Source organism: Trachypithecus francoisi, unplaced genomic scaffold, assembly GCF_009764315.1.
Source record: "Trachypithecus francoisi isolate TF-2019V2 unplaced genomic scaffold, Tfra_2.0 Contig00258, whole genome shotgun sequence".
NCBI classification, from domain to species: domain Eukaryota; kingdom Metazoa; phylum Chordata; class Mammalia; order Primates; family Cercopithecidae; genus Trachypithecus; species Trachypithecus francoisi.
Genome location: NW_022680531.1, coordinates 129,345 through 148,843, shown reverse-complemented (window position 1 = coordinate 148,843; position 19,499 = coordinate 129,345). Strand labels below are relative to the sequence as shown.

General features: G+C 38.9%; 1 protein-coding gene across 3 annotated transcripts in view; it reads left to right on the top strand.

Moving 5' to 3' along the window:
- The first annotated feature begins 293 nt into the window (after window positions 1-293).
- LOC117082077 (serine/threonine-protein kinase 31) overlaps window positions 294-19,499 on the top strand; it is a 124,496-nt gene continuing 105,290 nt past the window's right edge. For 2 of the 3 annotated variants that reach the window (XM_033208694.1, XM_033208625.1), the window contains exons 1-4: window positions 294-363; window positions 2,127-2,285; window positions 8,727-9,085; window positions 10,057-10,231. In XM_033208694.1, coding sequence (XP_033064585.1) covers window positions 8,772-9,085; window positions 10,057-10,231 — 489 coding nt within the window. In that variant the 5' untranslated portion in view covers window positions 294-363; window positions 2,127-2,285; window positions 8,727-8,771. Of the gene's footprint in view, window positions 364-2,126; window positions 2,286-8,726; window positions 9,086-10,056; window positions 10,232-19,499 lie in introns of those variants that run through there. The other variant, XM_033208897.1, reaches the window with a different exon arrangement.

Here is a 19,499-nt window from a genome sequence, read left to right as displayed (position 1 = left end):
GTTTTTTATACCCCTCCGTCCTCATTTTGGAGATGCAGAATAGCATAATGAACTCTGAAGTCAGAAGTTTGAATCTTGGTTCTGCAGTTTACTAGTTTATGTCTTCGGGTACATGGTGGCATAAACAAAGTACCTGCCTCATAGGATTGTAAGAATTAAATCAGTTATGTATAAAGTACTTACTGACATATAGGAAGAGCTTAAATGCTAACCTTTATTCTGGTCTACTCAATATGCTTTGTACTTCATTAAGATGCCAAGTAATTTTGCTTTTTTTCCTCTTTGTAGATTTATGGTGGATTGTTTTCTGAAGATAAGTGTTGGTACAGATGCAAAGTACTGAAAATCATCAGCGATGAAAAGGCAGGAAATTAACTGTTCAGTGTTTTTTTTTTTTTTGCTTTAAGAAATATTTATTGTGGCTCCAAAATTTGATGCTTATTTACCCCTTCATTGCTTATTCATAGTAGTGATATCTGGTTCAGTGATTGAAACACGGAAGAAATTAATTGCTAAAAAACATGTTGTTTTATAATCACCTCAGATTATTCAAGAATAGATTATATAATATGTAGGTTATTTTTGGTGCCTAGTTCTTTTTGTCTCAGTTCTTTTTTCTTTGAGACGGAGTCTTTCTCTGTCACCCAGGCTGGAGTGCAGTGGTACGATCTTGGCTCACTGCAACCTCCTCCTCCCAGGTTCAAGCTATTCTCCTGCCTCAGCCTCCCAAGTAGCTGGGATTACAGGCACCCACCACCACACTGGCTAATTTTTGTATTTTTAGTAGAGACGGGGTTTCACCATGTTGATGAGGCTGGTTGGACTTCTGACCTCAGGTGATCCGTCCGCCTCAGCCTCCAAAAGTTCTGGGATTACAGGAATGAGCCACTGTGCCCACCTACCTCAGATCTTAATAATGTATTTGGTTCTTGCTAATGAGTAAATTTTAAATGTTCTTTCTGTTAAGCTTTATGAGTAGGAGAAGAACATTTTGATCCTTCTGAAGTTAGGTATATCTTTTATTTAGTTGATGTGAATATTGTTAATAATAATGATTGATTTGCCACTTTCTTGTGCCTGGGTTAAATGTGGTGAGTTTTCTTTGTGTTAAGCTTTTTTTTTTTTTTTTTTACATTGTGAGTTCTTGGAGGATTTTAAGAGGATTTAGGGGGAGAGAATTCTGAATAGCTGTTTGGTGACAGTTGCATATTGCAGGCTGTGTGAAAACACCTCTGTAGGATTTCCTTTAGTGTTTTTTCTACACCTGCTTTCTGTACTTAAATTATAATATGTATGTTTTTATTGAACCTGGGAAAGCGATTAAGGATAAAAGAGAAAAAATTAAAAATATGTATGTTTTATAAATATTTTCTTTGGTGTAATAAGATTCTAAGATGTAACAATTTGTTGATTAGTGTTCTGAATAGCTTGGTTTAAAACAAATCTCATTTTTTGCTGTCATAGATAATGGTTTATTTTAGTGGAATGGAACTTTCTAATTGACCTTTCTCCTGTGATTTGACAACTGGAGATGATATTTTCCATTTGCTTTTCAGTTGGCTTTAATTTTTTAAATTAAAGGGCAATGTGATATTTGACCTTGAAATAACTATTTTTCTTTTTACTTTTTAAATGGATGTAGAGCTGGAGGTAAGGGTGGTGAATCTGATTAGTTTACATGGTCTACCTGGAGTGAGTTTAATTGTATCAAAGGAAGTTTGATAACTTTGCCTTTCTTTTCAGATTTTATTCTTTCCAACTTGAAATTGAATTGAATGTTGGTTGATTTTAACATTAGGAGAAACAGGAGAGGGCTGTAAGCTTCATAGGTTGATGCTTATTTAAAATATCAATTGTCTAAAAACAAAAAGCACCCTAATGAGAAATGGTACTGTTGGAATTTAACTAGTAGCAAGTAAAGAAATCACTGGAATTTCATGGACTGTGGATTTTGTTTTTTATTTTGAAGATATTATTAGAGAGCTATTTCTGAATGTATTTTGTCATTTTGAGATAAGAATGCTGTTTTGATATACAGGTCATTAAGAGAGAGCAGCAAATTGGTGGTTTCTTTGGAAATACTTAATCTGGGGTCAGTATTAGTATTTGCCTCTTATTTTTTCCAGTGTCTGGTGCGGTATATTGACTATGGAAATACTGAAATTCTAAATCGATCTGATATAGTTGAAATTCCTTTGGCGCTGCAGTTTTCTAGTGTTGCCAAAAAGTATAAACTTTGGGGACTACACATTCCTTCTAATCAAGAAGTTACCCAGTTTGATCAGGCAAGTCATGGATTTTAAATATTTTTGCTAATGAAAGTAAAACTATGTGCTTGAAACAAAATGTAAGTATAATTAAATTTTGCTTGAATATAAAAGTCTGTATAAAGTAGTGAAAAATAGGAATTATAATTAGAAAGCAATTACATATTTATGCTCATTTTTGCTAGGTAAACATTGAACAGATAAGAATGACATATACATATGTAATATATATAAATAGTTTCTTCTGATGTTTAAAAGGGTAGTCTTTTTTTTTTTTTTGAGATAGAGTCTCACTTTGTTGCTCAGGCTGGAGTGTAGTAGTGCGATCTCGGCTCACTGCAACCTCTGCCTCCTAGGTTCAAGCAATTCTTCTGCCTCAGCCTTCTGAATAGCTTGATTACAGGCCTGTGCCACCATGGCCAGGTAATTTTTGTATTTTTGGTAGAGTCAGGGTTTTACCATGTTGTCCAGGCTGGTCTCGAACTCCTGACCTCAGGTGATCCGCCCACCTTGACCTCCCAAAGTGCTGGGATTACAAGCATGAGCCACTGCGCCTGGCCAAGGATAGTCTCTTATATGATGGAGAAAATAATGAATGCAGTTACTTCTATAATTGTTTTAGGAAGGTATTTATTAAATAAAAGTGATCTTTACCTAGTCCTGGCCATAAATACCACAAATTTGAAATTAACAGGGTTATAATCAGATTTTACCATTTTGGCAGAGGCTGATACTGTTTGATGTAATAATTGGCAGCAGATATTTTGCTCATGTGGATTCTAGTTTATATTCCTTTCCACTGAATTTTGGGTTGGTAACCTAATTCTGGAAGACATTCGATAATTTCAGGGGTAGTCTTACAGGAATCCTACCTCTTTTAAAATCTGTTGTACAATGATGATTCTTTTGGTAAATGGTAATGCTGGTGAGAGATACGACATTGCAAAGTAATCAGGTTTGTAATTCTTATAAAAGCAGCTCAAGTAGCTCATGTGGAAAACAATTTAATCATTGTACGCATTGTAAAGAAATTAATTAAAATTTAATTGAAATTAATTAAAATTGCCTCTTTATTTTCCTTTGAGAATCTTGTAGATGTGTTGGGTATAGTTTTGTATGCTATGTAGTTACTTACAAGAAACATTTCTGTACATAAATCTCAGGCTTTCGTAAACGTGAAATACAGATATTGTAAAATTATACCCTAAGTTTCTGGTTTAAAATCTAAAGTTTGTTACTTTCTTCTTTAATATAAATGCTTTGACCAAGGTTGGGAGGCTTGTTTTGGATTTCTTGCTTAAAACTCTAAAATCTTGTTTACAGACCTTAGAATATTACCTGCTCTCACTTTATTTTACATATAGGGAAATTGTAGCCTAGAATAATTAAATGACTTCAAGTCATGAAGCTAATTAGGGAAGAGCTAGGCCTAGAACTCAAGTCTATTGTTCTTTTCATAGTAAGATGCAAACACACATGAATCAAGTGGGAAAAAGACATTTTAAAAAGTTAATTTTAGAATTGAATGAATAAACTGAAGCTGAGAATGTTTTTGCATGTTTCAAAGATTCTTTATAGATGGTACTGTATATAAACATTTATATATATATATATTTTTTTGTTTTGTTTTGTTTTGTTTTTCTAGGGGGATGAAGTCTCGCTCTGTCGCCCAGACTGGAGTGCAATGGCATGATCTCAGCTCACTGCAACCTCCACCTCTTGGGTTCAAGCGATTCTCCTGTCTCAGTCTCCTGATAGCTGGAATTAAAGGTGCCTGCCACCATGCCTGGCTACTTTTTGTATTTTTAGTAGAGATGGGGTTTCACCATGTTGGCCAGGCTGGTCTTGAACTCCTGACCTCAAGTGATCCCCCCACCTGTGCTTACCAAAGTGCTGGGATTACAGGCAGGAGCCACCTGGCTAAACATTTGCATTTGGATGCTTAGTTCAGTAAAAAGATCATTGATTAGAGTTAAGCTAATTGGCACACAATATTTTCCGGAAAAAAAAGAACTATTCTTGAATAGCTCTGCTTAAAAAGCCCGTGTTTAGTTATTAATTCTCAGTCCAGATTTCAACTCTAATCTTTTATATGCAGTCTTTGCTAATACCTATCTACCCGGTCCTCTGTGGTGTTTTAGTCACTCTGTATATAAAGCCTATAAAGTTGTAATTTTTTCCTCCTCTACAAGCCTAGTGAGTTTGTGGAGATAAGTATTCACTTTTCTATGTCTAATTTCCCTGCCGGGTAGGTGTTAGATGAGCATCAGTTTATCTAGCATTTGAATAAATAGATGAACAGTAGGGATTCAGTAACAACACAAATGCCTCCCTCCTTCCCCTTTTCCAGAAGGTGTCCTGGGCACTGAAATTCCTTCACATTTTTAACTAACACTTTCACGCTATGCTACGGCACAGTCAGAATCGATACTCAGAATGGTAGTTTGCTGAAGATCAAGAATATTACATTACTGTTCCTACATGCCTGACTTTAAAAATTATATGTAGAGTAAGGGAATGAGAGCTAGAGCTTGGAATTTGTGTTTAACAATTTAAATACCTTTTAGCTTGTTTTCTAATATATATAAGCAAAATTCAGAGGAATAAAGTAGAAAGCAAATGATCCTTTCTTGTTTCTGAATGAAGCTTACCAGTTTGGAAAACAGAATGAAATATATTTCTAAAAAGTGACATTAATCTTTTTTAATGATTGAAAGCCTTATGTTCTAAACCAATGACCAGATTTATTTTAAAAAGTTAAGTTTTGCCAAGTGCAGTGGCTCATGCCTGTAAAGCCCAGCACTTTGGGAGGCTGAGGTGGGTGGATGGCTTGAGTCCAGGAGTTTGAGACCAGCCTGGGCAACATGGCAAAACCCTGTCTGTACAAAAAATACAAAAAAATTAGCTGGGCATGGTGGTGCATGCCTGTAATCCCAGCTACTCGGGAGACAGGTGGGAGGATTGCTTGAGCTTGAGGGGTCAAGGCTGTGAAACCCTGTCTCAAAAAAAAAAAAATTAAATGAAAGTTAAGTTTTATAACTTTTAAATACCTAAATATATTTTTTAAGTGCAGATATATATCTCCAGCTCATAAGGGTTAGTGGAAAATATATTTCTTTTTTATTTTTTTTATTTTTTTTTTGAGACGGAGTCTGCTCTGTCGCCCAGGCTGGAGTGCAGTGGCGCGATCTCGGCTCACTGCAAGCTCCGCCTCCCGGGTTTACGCCATTCTCCTGCCTCAGCCTCCCGAGTAGCTGGGACTACAGGCGCCCGCCATCTCGCCCGGCTAGTTTTTTGTATTTTTTAGTAGAGACGGGGTTTCACCGTGTAGACCAGGATGGTCTCGATCTCCTGACCTCGTGATCCGCCCGTCTCGGCCTCCCAAAGTGCTGGGATTACAGGCTTGAGCCACCGCGCCCGGCCGAAAATATATTTCTTATGATAAAAATTAAATGTTTATATGTAATATATATAAAAACATACATATTTTTGGTAAAGTATAGTATTAAAACACCCATGTATCATATACTCTGTCGTTCTTTTTGTTAGTTGGAACTGAGGAAGACTCATTTTATTTCAAGTTCAGAGTTCTGTGTTTATGATTATATATGATTCAGAGAGAATCTGTTTGAACAACTTCATACTAATTGTGATTGGTGATTGTAAGTAAAATGAATTTGAATTCAGAGAGAAATCTAAAATTAGATTTCTGCATAAAAATTCTATGCGAGGAGTTAATGGACCTTTAGAACATTCAGCTTTAGGTAATTGAAACTTTTGTAGAAAATAGCTTATTTCCATTTGAATTCACATATTGCCCAGAGACAGGGTTCCTTGAAATATTAATAATTCCACATAAACCAGCAATAATTTTCAAAGACTTCCTAGGGGCATAAGTTGTTCTTGAATTTTTAGATAGACTTTTGATAATAAGAGTTGAAACCAAGGGTTTTTGTATGAAAGAGGTTAACTGGAAAACTATATCTAATTGATTAAAATCCTAACATATATTTCAGTTATTTACATTTTGAGGTTGTTAACTTTGCCTGCTTGATCCCATTTGATTGGTGATAATTTCTGGATCTCATTTGTTATTTATATTGATATTATTGGTGAATTTAAGCCTCTTGATATAATGTGTGTATTTCTGAATTTTATGCCTTGAAAAACTTATAAAACCTGTGCTTTTGTTAACCTAAAGTATTTTCTTACTTTGTTTTGTGGATTTAAAAAATCATTTTTTCACCTAGGCACGGGGTGTGTGCCTGTATTCACAGCTATTCAGGAGGCCGAAGTGAGAGGATTGCTTGGGCCCAGGAGTTCAAGACCAGCTTGAGCAAACATAGCAAGACCCCATCTACAAAATTATTATTATTTTTTTTTTGGGTAGTGATAGTTGGTGACTCTTGAGCATATGTAGTTTGAGTCTCCCTCTCTGCCCCTTCATTTGCATCCTTCTAGGCCCAGGTATCCTTAACCTGGTGTTAAAATAAATGTGTCGGCCGGGCGTAGTGGCTCACGCCTGTAATCTCAGCACTTTGGGAGGCCGAGGCGGAGGGATCTCGAGGTCAGGAGATTGAGACCATCCTGGCTAACATGATGAAACCCCATCTCTATTACAAAATACAAAAAATTAGCTGGTCATGGTGGAGGGTGCTTGTAGAGCTGAGATCACGCCACTGCACTCCAGCCTAGGTGACAAAGCCAGACTCCGTCTCAAAAGATAAAAAATAAAAAAATAATAAAATGTGTCCCAATGAAATAATTCTTTTTTGTAATTGTATTTCATGCATTTAAAAACATTATGAAAAAAAGTCCAAAGATTTCACCTGACTGATAAAGGAGCCCCATGGCCACAAAAAGGTTAAGAATTCCTACACAGGTCTCACTTTTACCTTCTATACTACTGTGTAGTTAAAAAAGAGAAAATAGTTCTTAAAAATATTATTTAGTTTCTTGAACCTTGACTTCCCCACACCCCCTATTTCTTTTAAAAATGTGGCTGGTTTGTATTTGGTGGTTTTTAGTGTGTTTTTTACACTCCTGTTTCTCTGGTTATTATAGGTATGATGTCCTATTTGATTTGCTTTGTTTGCATAAACGATATTGTTTTTCATATTTTTAGAGTGGGAATGTAGCTAAAAATATAGCTCCACCTTCTAAGAGAGATACGTTTCATCAGATGATGTCCCTATTTCAAGGAAGTTGTGAAGCAGTAAATTTGAACAGTACCTACCCATTTTGTGTTTTAAATTTATGCTTTATATATTCTGAAAAAGAATACTTACTTTTAATTTCCTTTATAGTATGCACAGGGTGAAAATCAGGAAAATAACCTAGAGAAATTTGGGAAGAGTAGTTATTGATTGTGTCAAAGTAATTTTAGTAATTACAATTTTATGGAAGAGTAGATAAGTTCTTCTTAAAATTAAGTTTCAATATATTCCAATCCCAAATATGTTTTAGGTATATCTTTGCTTAGTTCTGTTGATGGATATTCAATAGCTCAAAGTTAGCAAGCACCTAATTTCTCATATGCCAGTTGTACAGTTGTAGCCCTCTTAAGCAAAAGTCTATTTAAGAGAGTTTTGAATGTAGAAGTCCAGGCACGGTGGCTCACCCCTCTAATCCCAGCACTTTGGGAGGCCAAGGTGGGTGGATCACTTGAGGTTAGGAGTTTGAGACCAGCTCAGCTGACATGATGAAACCCCATCTCTACTAAAAATACAAAAATTAGGTGGGTGTGGTGGTGTGTGCCAGTAGTCTCAGTTACTGGGGAGGCTGAGGGAGGAGAATCGCTTGAACCGGGGAGGCGGAGGTTGCAATGAGCCAAGATTGTGCCACTGAACTCCAGCCTGTGCGACAGAGTGAGATTCTGTCTCAAAAAAGAAGAAGAAAAAACGTTTTGAATATGTATTTGTGACACCTCACATTTTATAATTTCAGTTTGTTGATTTTTAAAGAATTTGTTTGTATTTTGTGCTTTCAGTTTGTTTTTTCACTTCTGTTTGTCTTACTTTAAAATCAGAGTTCCTGAGTGCCTCTAAAACTTTTAAAGTTTTGTAAAATTGAGTACCTTTTCTAGATACCAGAGATTCATTTTTATGTGCTGTTGCTTTTCAGGAGAGCATTATATTTAGTTGGGGCCAAAGTAGTCAACGTAATCTGCTGGGTTAAAAAAAAACTATTCTAGGATATTTACTTAGTAATACATTTTTAGATTTATAACTATGGCTGCCTATACAAGTATTTAGCTCTACTTCATTTTAGCAAATGTGTAATTGGAATACATTCATATATGTGGAGATGTATATTTGCATATTATAGCCAATATCAAGGTAAGACTTTTGTATATAGAGATTTTAGAATGAAGAAATATGCTTGGAAAAAATGGGTAGAAACAAAATAAGGGAAGAGAAACATGTTGGTATAGCTGGTTTACGTTTTCTTCTTTCTTAGGGCACAACATTTTTGGGAAGCTTGATTTTCGAAAAGGAAATAAAAATGAGAATTAAAGCAACCTCTCAAGATGGAACAGTTATTGCTCAGGCTGAGTATGGCAGTGTGGATATAGGGGAAGAAGTGTTTAAGAAAGGATTTGCAGAGAAATGCAAACCTCCTTCCAGAACTGACATCTGTGAGGAAAAAAAATTGGATCCTGGTCAACTAGTTCTCAGGAACCTCAAAAGCCCCATTCCTTTGTGGGGGCGTAGATCAAACCAGTCAACTTTCAGCAGGCCCAAGGGGCACTTAAGTGAGAAGCTGACTCTTGATTTGAAGAATGAAAATGATGCAGGAAATCTTACGACATTTCCAAAGTAAGAATTTAGTCTTCACTTATTTCTAATTCATTGTAGAGGTCCCTGTCGTAGTAGAATAGAAGTTAAGGCTTATGCTTTTGGAGTCCTTAACTGTGTCAGTGATTTTAAGGGCTGATGCTGATATTTCTACTTTTCTCAAATGTATTCCTCTCTGCTTTAGCAGGGGTATTTTCATTACAAACTATTTTGAAAGAAAAATAATTCCTGAATTATTAAAAGTTTACATCTAAACTTTTCATGCCAACTCTTTGGAATACACTTATCAAAAATAAAAATCTGCTCCCAAATCTGAATTATTCAGGCAAAGTCAGAATTTCAGATAAGATTTGAAATTTTTCCTATGACTTTAGGAATGTTTTAAAGAGTTTCAGGGAATTGCCTTTACTTTTTAAATAAAAGTGAGACTCTTTCTTCTTCTTGTGAAAACTTTTGGTGGAGTTTCATTTTTCCGAATAGCTTACTTTTTAGATAATTTTGAATCATCAACTTGAAGCAGAAAGCCAGATTTGATATTTATATGTATCAAAACATTCTTCTATATCATGGTCCAAGACATGATGCTGTATCTTGGATGATATAGTTGTTTGATGGGATCTCTTCAGTGCTTTAGGAGCTAAATTGTCAAATGGCGGGGGAGGCGGTGAACAGGGGGATCACAGGGAGGAGGCATTGGAAAAAAACTAATACAGAAATGCTTTTTACTTTGTTCTCCGTAGTTGATAGTGCTATGAAGAAGTTGGAATATATTTTCTTTGAGAATTAGAGGCATTGTTGAATTACGACTTCAGTTATAAAATCTTGTTTGCATTAAATTATTTTTTAATATTATGAACTAGGTAAATATTTTAGTTTTCAAAATTAACTTTCAGATATATTGTGGTATAAAAAGACCCAAGATAACTTAGATTTGTTTTCTCTGTCATCCTTATTCAGTTTGTTTTTTAAAATAAATGAATTTGTTTTTATAGGGAAAGTTTGGCTGTTGGTGACTTTAATTTAGGGTCTAACGTCAGCCTGGCAAAAATTAAGCAGGACCAGAAACTGATTGAAGAAAATGAAAAACTTAAAACAGAGAAGGACGCTCTTCTCGAAAGTTATAAGGCATTAGAATTGAAAGTAGAACAGATTGCCCAGGAGCTGCAGGTATGTTCAGTGGCTTAAGGTGAAGAGTGTCCAACTGGGAAATCTGTGTACTCATCTGCTGCTATTTATTTTTCTGTCACTTTCCTTTCCTTCCCTTCCCCACCTCATCCTCTACTTCTTTGCTAATCCCTGTATTTGTTTATAGGTGAATTTTTGTCTTATACTCCAGAATAATCATCTTTGGATTTCATTGAATGTTTGAAAATTTAATAATTTCTAATTTACATTTCCCTTTATGTTCTAAAAACTTTTCAACTAAGGCAATTTTCAAACACCCTAAAAGGAGAGAGACTTGAATAATTCTCATGTACCCATCACCCAGTTTTTACAATTATAACACATGGCCAATCTTTTTAAAAATTTATACTTCCTGGATTATTTTAGAAGAAGTCCCATTGCTATTATTTCATAGTCTTCAGTATGTATGACTAATAGAAAAAGACTTTAAAAAACCATAATAATAATACTATTCATACTTAAAAATAAACAATAATTCCTTAATATTATTTATATCTAGGCAGTATTCAAATTTGCCATATTGTGTCATGAATGCCACATGATTGTAGGCATGTTGATTGTAGTTGTCTCCAATCAGGATCCCAGTTAGACACATACATTGCATTTTGGTTGATATTTCTCTTAAATTGCTTTAATCTGTATCCCTGTGTTGCTTAACTGGCTTTTTGATCTCCATGTGTGTCTTCTTTTATGATAATCAGGTCTCCAGATTTGCTCAGATTCTAGTTCAAAAATATTTCCCCCCCAGGAATACAGTGTGGTTGATAAATGAATGTGTGTGTGTGTGTGTTTACACCAAATCTGTTGTTCCTGCACTAGTTCTCCAATTCTCTGACACCAACTGGGTGTCTAATAATTCAGTTCCATTCTGACACTACACTACCTGTACTTAGCATATACCGTACAAGTTAAGGACTCAGTTCCATAATCTGCCTCTACTTTAGATGCCAGCCACAAGTGGGGTCCCCAGGCTGCTTGCATACGTACCTACCCGCTATAAATTCGGGGTTTCCCATGACCCTCCCTCAGGTTAGATAATTCTCTAGAACTACTCACAGAACTCTAGGAAGTGCTATACTTAGAGTTGTATTATTAAGGATATAACTCAGAAACAGCCAAATAATGGAAGATAGGCATAACGCAAGGCACTGGGGCAGGAGGTACAGAGCTTCCATACCCTCTCTGAGTGTACCACCCTCCCAGGTCATGGATGTGTTCATCAACCCAGAAGCTCCCCAAATCTCATTATTCAGAGTTTTTTTTTGGTTTTGTTTGCTTGTTTTGAGACAGTCTTGCTCTGTTGCTTAGGCTGGAGTGCAGTGGTGTAATTTCTGCTCACTGCAACTTCTGACCCCGGACTCAAACAATCCACTTACTCCAGTCTTCTGGCTAGCTGGGACTACAGGCCTGTACCCCATTCCTGGTTAATTTTTGTCTTTTCTTTTCTTTTTTTTAAACTAAAACTTGCCTTATTTATGTCCCCAGTGGCGTGATCTTGCCTCATTGCAACCTCTGCTTCCTAGGTTCAAATGATTCTCCTGCCTCAGCCTCCTGATAGCTGGCATTACAGGCACCCACCACTATGCCTGGCAAATTTTTGTATTTTTGGTAGAGACGGGGTTTCACCATGTTGGCCAGGCTGGTTTCGAGCTCCTCAGGTGATCCACCTGCCTCTGCCTCCCAAAGTGCTGGGATTACAGGCATGAGCCACTGTGCTCGGCCCACATTTTCTTTATCCAGTCTATCATTGATGGGCATTTGGGTTGGTTCCAAGTCTTTGCCATTGTAAATAGTGCTGCAGTAAACATACGTGTGCATGTGTCTTTATAGTAGAATGATTTATAATCCTTTGGGTATATACCCAGTAATGGGATTGCTGGGTCAAATGGTATTTCTGGTTCTAGATCCTTGAGGAATTGCCACACTGTCTTCCGCAGTGGTTGAACTAATTTACACTCTCACCAACAGTGTAGAAGTGTTCCTCTTTCTCCACATCCTCTCTAGCATCTGTTGTTTCCTGACTTTTTAATGATTGCCATTCTAACTGGTGTAAGATGGTATCTCATTGTAGTTTTGATTTGCATTTCCCTAATGACTAGTCATGATGAGCTTTTTTTCATATGCTTGTTAGCCACATAAATGTCTTCTTTTGAGAAGTGCCTGTTCATATACTTTGCCCATGTTTTGGTGGTGGTGTTTTTTTCTTGTAAATTTGTTTTAAGTTCCCTGTAGATTCTGGATATTAGCCCTTTGTCAGATGGATAGATTGCAAACATTTTCTCCCATTCTGTAGGTTGCCATTCACTCTGATGGTAGTGTCTTTTGCTGTGCAGAAGCTCTTTAGTTTAATTAGATCCCATTTGTCAATTTTGGCTTTTGTTGCCATTGCTTTTGGTGTTTTAGTCATGAGTCTTTGCCTGTGCCTATGTCTTGAATGGTATTGCCTGGGTTTTCTTCTCGGGTTTTTATTGTTTGGGGTTTTACATTTAAGTCTTTAAACCATCTTAAATTAATTTTTGTATAAGGTGTAAGGAAGGGGTCCAGTTTCAGTTTTCTGCATATGGCTAGCCAGTTTTCCCAGCACCATTTATTAAATGGGGAATCCTTTCCCCATTTCTTGTTTTTGTCAGGTTTGTCAAAGATCAGATGGTTGTAGATGTGTGGTGTTATTTCTGAGGCCTCTGTTCTGTTCCATTGATCTTTATATCTGTTTTGGTACCAGTAGCATGCTGTTTCGGTTACTGTAGCCTTGTAGTATAGTTTGAAGTCAAATAGTGTGATGTCTCCAGCTTTGTTCTTTTTGCTTAGGATTATCCTGGCTATACAGGCTCTTTTTTGGTTCCATATGAAATGTAAAGTAGTTTTTTCTAGTTCTGTGAAGAAAGTCAATGGTAGTTTGATGGGAATAGTATTGAATCTATCGATTACTTTGGGCAGTATGGCCATTTTCATGGTATTGATTCTTCCTGTCCACGAGCATGGAATTGTATTTTCTGTACAGAGGGGGTTTGCTGTGTTGCCTGGGCTGGTCTCAAACTTCTGGGCTCAAGCGACCCTTCGTCTTTTGGCTCCAGAGTTGCTGGGACTACAGGTGAGCCACCATGCCTTGCTAAATTAATGAATTTTAAACACATGTGACGTGTTTTAATCCACTGAAGCCATTTTTTTTTTCTTTTCGATGCACACATTATCCCTTTGAAGTCTTTTTAAATTAGCTGCTGTGTCCTTTTGACATCATAACAGATGATATTCATAATGGATAAATCACCTTTATTAAGTTTTTCATTAATCTGTGACCTAATGATTTTTGCAGCCATCCATGATTGCTGTCTGCAGCCATATTTTCATCAGGTTCTGTATTTCTTAGAAGGAAAATTCCAACTATTTGGTCATGGTGAAGCCTAGTTTGTTCAGTAAAGGCAAGATAACTTGATTCATTGCTTTTATATGTACATGTTTTCAGAAAAGTAAGTTTATTCCCTAGCATTGTCCAGTGTTGACCAGCAAAGGTTATTTGTTCTCCTTAAGTATTATTATGAACTAATGAATTTTAAACATATATGAGTGTTTTAATTCACTGCAGCCATTATTCTTTTTGATGCCCAGCTTATACTCTTTGGGAGTCTTTTGAAGTTGTTGCTCTGTCCTTTTGATGTGATTTCAATAGTCTGATAGCTTCCTTGTTTTCTGGTGTCACAAGATGTACCATGCTCATCTGTATTTCCTACTCTAATCCTGGAAGAGTTATTTCTCCAAGCTGTAGTTCTTTTCAGTGGCAAGAGGTATTTAGATACCAGACTTTGGGTGCTAGGGATGTATATAGCTATTGATTTAGTCTTTGCTTCTAGGTTATAGAATGTCTAATGGATAGGGTTAGGAAATACTAATTTTATTTTCTAATAATGCTATATTGAGATACCATTTACATACAGTAAAAATGCACAAGTGCTGTGTAGAGTTTGGTAAATTTTGACATATGTATACACGCGTCTAACCTGAATCACCCTCATCAAGATTGGCTGATAAAACTAGCATGAATCAGATATTTCACCTAGAATCAAGCTCTACCAATAATTTCAGGGACACAGTTGGTAACAAAGAGATTCCTTTGTTCCGGAGCAGGAGCCCCAGTCTCTGACCAGAGGCTAGAATGTCTGCTGTGGCTGCTGTTGCCAGGCATCAAACAATGTCTCTAAACTCTCATAAGGGTGCCATCTGTAGGATTGTGACTAGAGAGGGTGGGGCCCCTCTCAGGTGAGCAGTGTTGGTACGAAGCAGTGGGGAGGGTGTTCTACTCAAGTCTAAGTCTCACAGCAGCCTATAGCAAAGCTTTGGGTGTTGTTGCAGGTGTGCATAGGAGAGCCTGGCTTTTCTGTCCCTTCTTGGCTGGGCAGTAGCTGCGTAGTTAGCCTTAACTCAAGCCAAAGTTGGGGCACAGCTCAGAATTAAACTCTCAAAATGACAGTTTTGGCCCGTGCCCTGGGATACTAGGGCACCACCCAGGCGAGCAGCATGGGCAAAATACTGTGGGAAGTGTAGTCTGATTGTGTCTCAGTTTCACAGCAGCCCATTGCAGGGTGGTGGGTATTCTATAGATATGTGTGGGGTAGCCTGGTTTCCCTGTTGGTCCTTTGCTGGGCAGTGACTGGGGCCATGTCAGCGCCAACTCAGGCCAAGGGCAGGACTCAGCCCAGCATTGAACTCAGAAAATGGTGTCTTGGGCATGGGGCTGGAGAGAATGGGGCACCACCCAGCCAAGCAGCATGAACAAGAAGGTGTAGGGAGTGTGATCTACTTACGTCTCAGTCTCAGCAGCAGCTTGTAGCAGGATGACAGGTATCCTGGGGGTGCATGGGCATGCTTGTTCTCCTCCTTTTTTGAAGCAGTACAGTGGCTGCAGCCATGTCTATAGGTCCCTGGTATCTAAACTCTTAAAGTGGCTCCCTGCTGAGGCTGCTCCAGACTTGGGTGCCTGTGGGATTCTGTGTGGATTCCTTTTCTGAAAGAATGTCTCTGTGTGATCTTTAGGCAGCTCCGTGAGGTGTGAGGCCCTAGCGGATCGAAGGTTTCTCTTATAGCCAGTGTTGTAAAAGATTGTTTCAGAGCTCTGGGGATTTTTCTCTTACTGTTTCCCTGCGTACAGTAGCCTTTCCCGGCTCTCAGCTGTTTTCCGACTAGGCATGCTTCCTCGAACCCTCTACTTTGTTACTTCTGGGGCTTTCTGTCTCTTCTCTGGTGAATCCAAGTGTTCGCTATTAGATAATCTGTTGAAAATATGTCTACTTACTATTCTGATTCTTCCCTGTGGAGAAGGCATACGCTTATCTAGTTGGCCATCTTGATTATTTTCTCTCACTCATTCTTTATCGTTGTGGTTTGATGTGTTTCTGTAGTGGGAACATTTGATTCCTTTCTTGTTTTTACTTGCATGTTTGCTCTACTCTGTGGGTTTTATACTTTTTTTTTTTTTTTTTGAGAGAGAGTCTTGCTCTGTCACCTAGGCTGGAGTGCAATGGCACAATCTTGGCTCTCTGCAACCTCCACCTCCCGAGTTGAAGCAATTCTCCTACTTCAGCCCCCTAAGTAGCTGGGATTATAGGCGCCCACCACCACGCCCAGTTAATTTTTCTACTTTTTAGTAGAGACGGAGTTTCACTGTGTTGGCCAGGCTGGTCTCGAACTCCTGACCTCAGGTGATCCGCCTGCCTTGGCCTCCCGAAGTGGTGGGATTACAGGTGTGAGCCACCATGCCCGGCCGGGTTTTGTACTTTCATGTGTTTTTATGATCACAGATTGTCATCCTTTTCACTTCCAGGTATTGCCCTCCCTTAAGCATCTCTTGTGGGGATGATCTAGTGCTGATGAATTCCCTTAGCTTTTGCTTGCCTGGGAAAGACTACTACTTCCTCATTCATGAAAGAACTTTGCTGGATGTAGTATTCTTGACTAGCAGTTTCCTTTGAGCACTTTGAATACATCATTTCATTCTCTGCTGTAAGGATTTTACTCAGAAATTTACAGTTAGTCTGATGGGGGTTTCCTTATAATTGATGACATGCCTTTTTCCTTCTGTTTTTAGAAATACCTTTGACTTTCTACAGTTTGACTATTATATGCTGGGGAGAAGACCTTTACAAATTTTATCTGTTTGGGCATCTCTGAACTTCTTTTATTTGAATGTCTAAATCTCTTGCTAGACTTGGGAAGTTTTCAGCTATTATTCAATATAAGAGGTTTTTGATTCCTTTCTTTCTCTTTTTCTGTGACATTGAAAATTCAAATATTTGTTTGCAGTATGGTGTCTTATATGCCTTGTAGGCTGTTTTCATTCTTTTTTGTTCTTTTTTATTTTTGATTGACTGGGTTAGTTCAAAAGTCTTGTCTTCAAGTTCTGAAATTCTTTCTTCTGTTTGATCTAGTATATTTTGTTGCTGTTTGTTTTGTTTTGAGGCAGAGTTTTGTTTTGTTGCCCAGGATGGAGTGCAGTGGCACAATCACAGCTCACTGCGGCCTCCAACTTCTGGGCTCAATCAGTCCTCCTGCCTCAGCTTGCTGAGTAGCTGGGACTACAGGTGCATGCCACCATGCTGACCTAATATTTTAAATTTTTATTGGAGATGAGGTATTGTTATGTTGACCAGGCTTTTCTCAAACCCCTCAGCTCAAGTGATCCTCCTGCCTCAGCCTCCCAAAGTGCTGGGATTACAGGCATGAGCCATCATGCCAGGCCTAGATCTAGTATATTGTTGAAGCTTTAGAATGTGTTTTGTATTTCATTCAGTGAATCCTTTAGTTCTAGGATTTCTTTTTTTTTTTTTTTTATGATATCTATTTGATAAATTTCTCATTTATAACCTGAATTGTTTTTCTGATTTCTTTATATTATTTTTCAGAATTATCTTTTATCTGACTGAGCTTCTTTAAAATCAGTATTTTGGATTTTTAATCTAGAATTTCACAATTTCTTTTTGATTATGATCTCTTGGTGGAGAATTACTAACTTCCTTTGGAGTTATATTTTCTTGTGTTCTCATGTTTCTTTTGTTACATTGATATTTGTGCATCAGGTGTAACAGTTGCTTCTTCCAATTTTTTGGAAATAATTTTGTAGGGGAGGACCTTTTCCTGAAGATGTACCTATGGTGTTGGTTGGGTAGGGCCCTTTGGCTTTAATTCTGGTTTCATGCAGTAGTATAGTCTTGGTATGATTCCTTTGGATGTAAACAGTCAGTGGTTTTTGTGATTTCCTCAATGGCTTAGGGTGTGGCTGTTAGTGGGGGCTGTGGAGAAGTTTTGCTGGGTACAGGAATGCCAGGTTTGCCAGTCCTCAGACCCCAGTGGTGGCAGTGCCAGGCCAAGCATGCCTGTCCTTGGTTTCCAGGACAGCATATGCTGGCACTAATGTTAGAGAGCCCAGGTTGGCCAATGCTTGGGTTTCCAGGAGTCTCGCTTGGGTGCTAGTAGCAGTAGTGGTGGGCCAGACAGGTGAGTGTGTTCTTGGGCTCCTAGGCAATGGGCACGATGTGGGTGATAGCAATGGCTTGTGTTTTCCAAGTGATCTACACTGGTGTTGGTGCTGGCTGTGATGTGCTGAGTGGGTCAGTCAGGCCGACAGCATGTGCAAGTGGATGCTAGCTGTGTTGGTAGTGCCAGGTTGGGTAGGCCTGACCTTGGGCCTTGGGGAGAAGTGTTCAGGTACCAACAGTGGACTGGGCTGGGTCATACCCAGGGCCTTGGGTGGTGTGCTCAGACACTGGTGAGAGGGGCTGTGGAGCTGGGTGGAGTGGATCTGTCCTCAGGTCCAGGTGGTGAGTGCAGACTCTGATTGTGGTAGGCAGGTGCAGGATGATGCCCAGGTTTCCAATGGAATGCTTGAGTGGGGGTGGCAGTGGCTGCTTTGCAGCCCTATCACTGGGGAGGGTGAGGTTACTTTTAGTGGCAGCAGATGTATGGAGGTGGCCGTTGAACACGTACTTTGCTCTTACATTTGCTCCAGTGGTGGCAGTTTGCAAGGGCAGCAGCTGCAGGTGGAAAAGTTTGTCTTTTGGGTGTGTGAAAATGTGCGGCAGCTTTGCTGCTTAGGGCAGCAGTGTCACTGTAAAAGGCTCACAGTTTGACACTGGTGGCAGCAGCAGCTAGCATTGTCTCAGGTTCTGGGTTGGGTAGCCCGCCCTTGGATCATGTGCAGATGCGTGGCTGCCCCTCTGCTCATGGAGTTGGGGTTCCTGCCAGTGACTTGCAGTTTGGCCTCAGATATGGCAGCAGCTAGCAGCAGTGGTGGTTGTGAGATGGGCTAGCCTTTCCTCTTGGTCCGTGAAAATGCATGGCTGCCCTTCTTGGGGGTAGAGTGGCTGCCAGTGGCTTGTGTTTTGATTGTGTGGCAACAGCAGCCAGTAGTGGTGGTGGCAGCAAGTAGGATAGCATTTCCTCAGAGCCATCAATATGTATGGCTGTTCCTCTGCGAACGGGGTTGCTGCCAGTGGCTCCTACGTCTTCACTGGTACTTGCAGTCAGCTGCAGTGGTGGCTGTGGGCAGGAGATGTCAGCTTTGCTCCAGGGTTGTGGAGTTGTATGGGATGTTGGACCCTAGACCAGGATGCAGTCTAGTTGGGATTGGGCACGCAAAATGGCAGCGTGCTGTAGTTACTTAGGATTGGGGGATGGTTGTATGGAACACAACATGAGCTCCCTGTATGGAGCAATATAGTTGTGTAGTCTCTGGGTAGCTCTCTGTGTCTCAGAGCACATGAGGATCAAAGGTCCCTTTCGGGGCTAGGATTGCAGGAGTTTGCAGTGAGAATATGGGCCACTGGGGTCTCTCATTTACCCCTTCTCTGCATTGAGGAGCCTGTCCAGGCTCCCAGCCAAGAAGGCTGCTTCCCTTCTTTCTCCTTCCTTGCTTTATGTGTTTCCTGTCACTTCTCTGTTGAAGTCTCATTTCTCTCTTAGATGATCTATTTGAAGTGTGATTATCTACTTGTTATTTTGGCTCTTTTTTCAGGAGAGGCAAATACCAGTGGCCTCTAGTGAGTCATCTTGAAGCCCCTCTCTGAAATAATTTATTCTAACAAACATGTTTTTTTGTGTTGTATTTATTGTATACTGTATCTTTACAATAAAGTAATCTAGAGAAGGAAACATATTAAGAAAGTCGTAAGGAAAAAGAAATGTATTTACTCTTTATTAAGTCTTAATTCTCATTGTCTTCATGTTGAGTAGACTGAGGAGGAAGAGCATGGGTTGGTCTTGT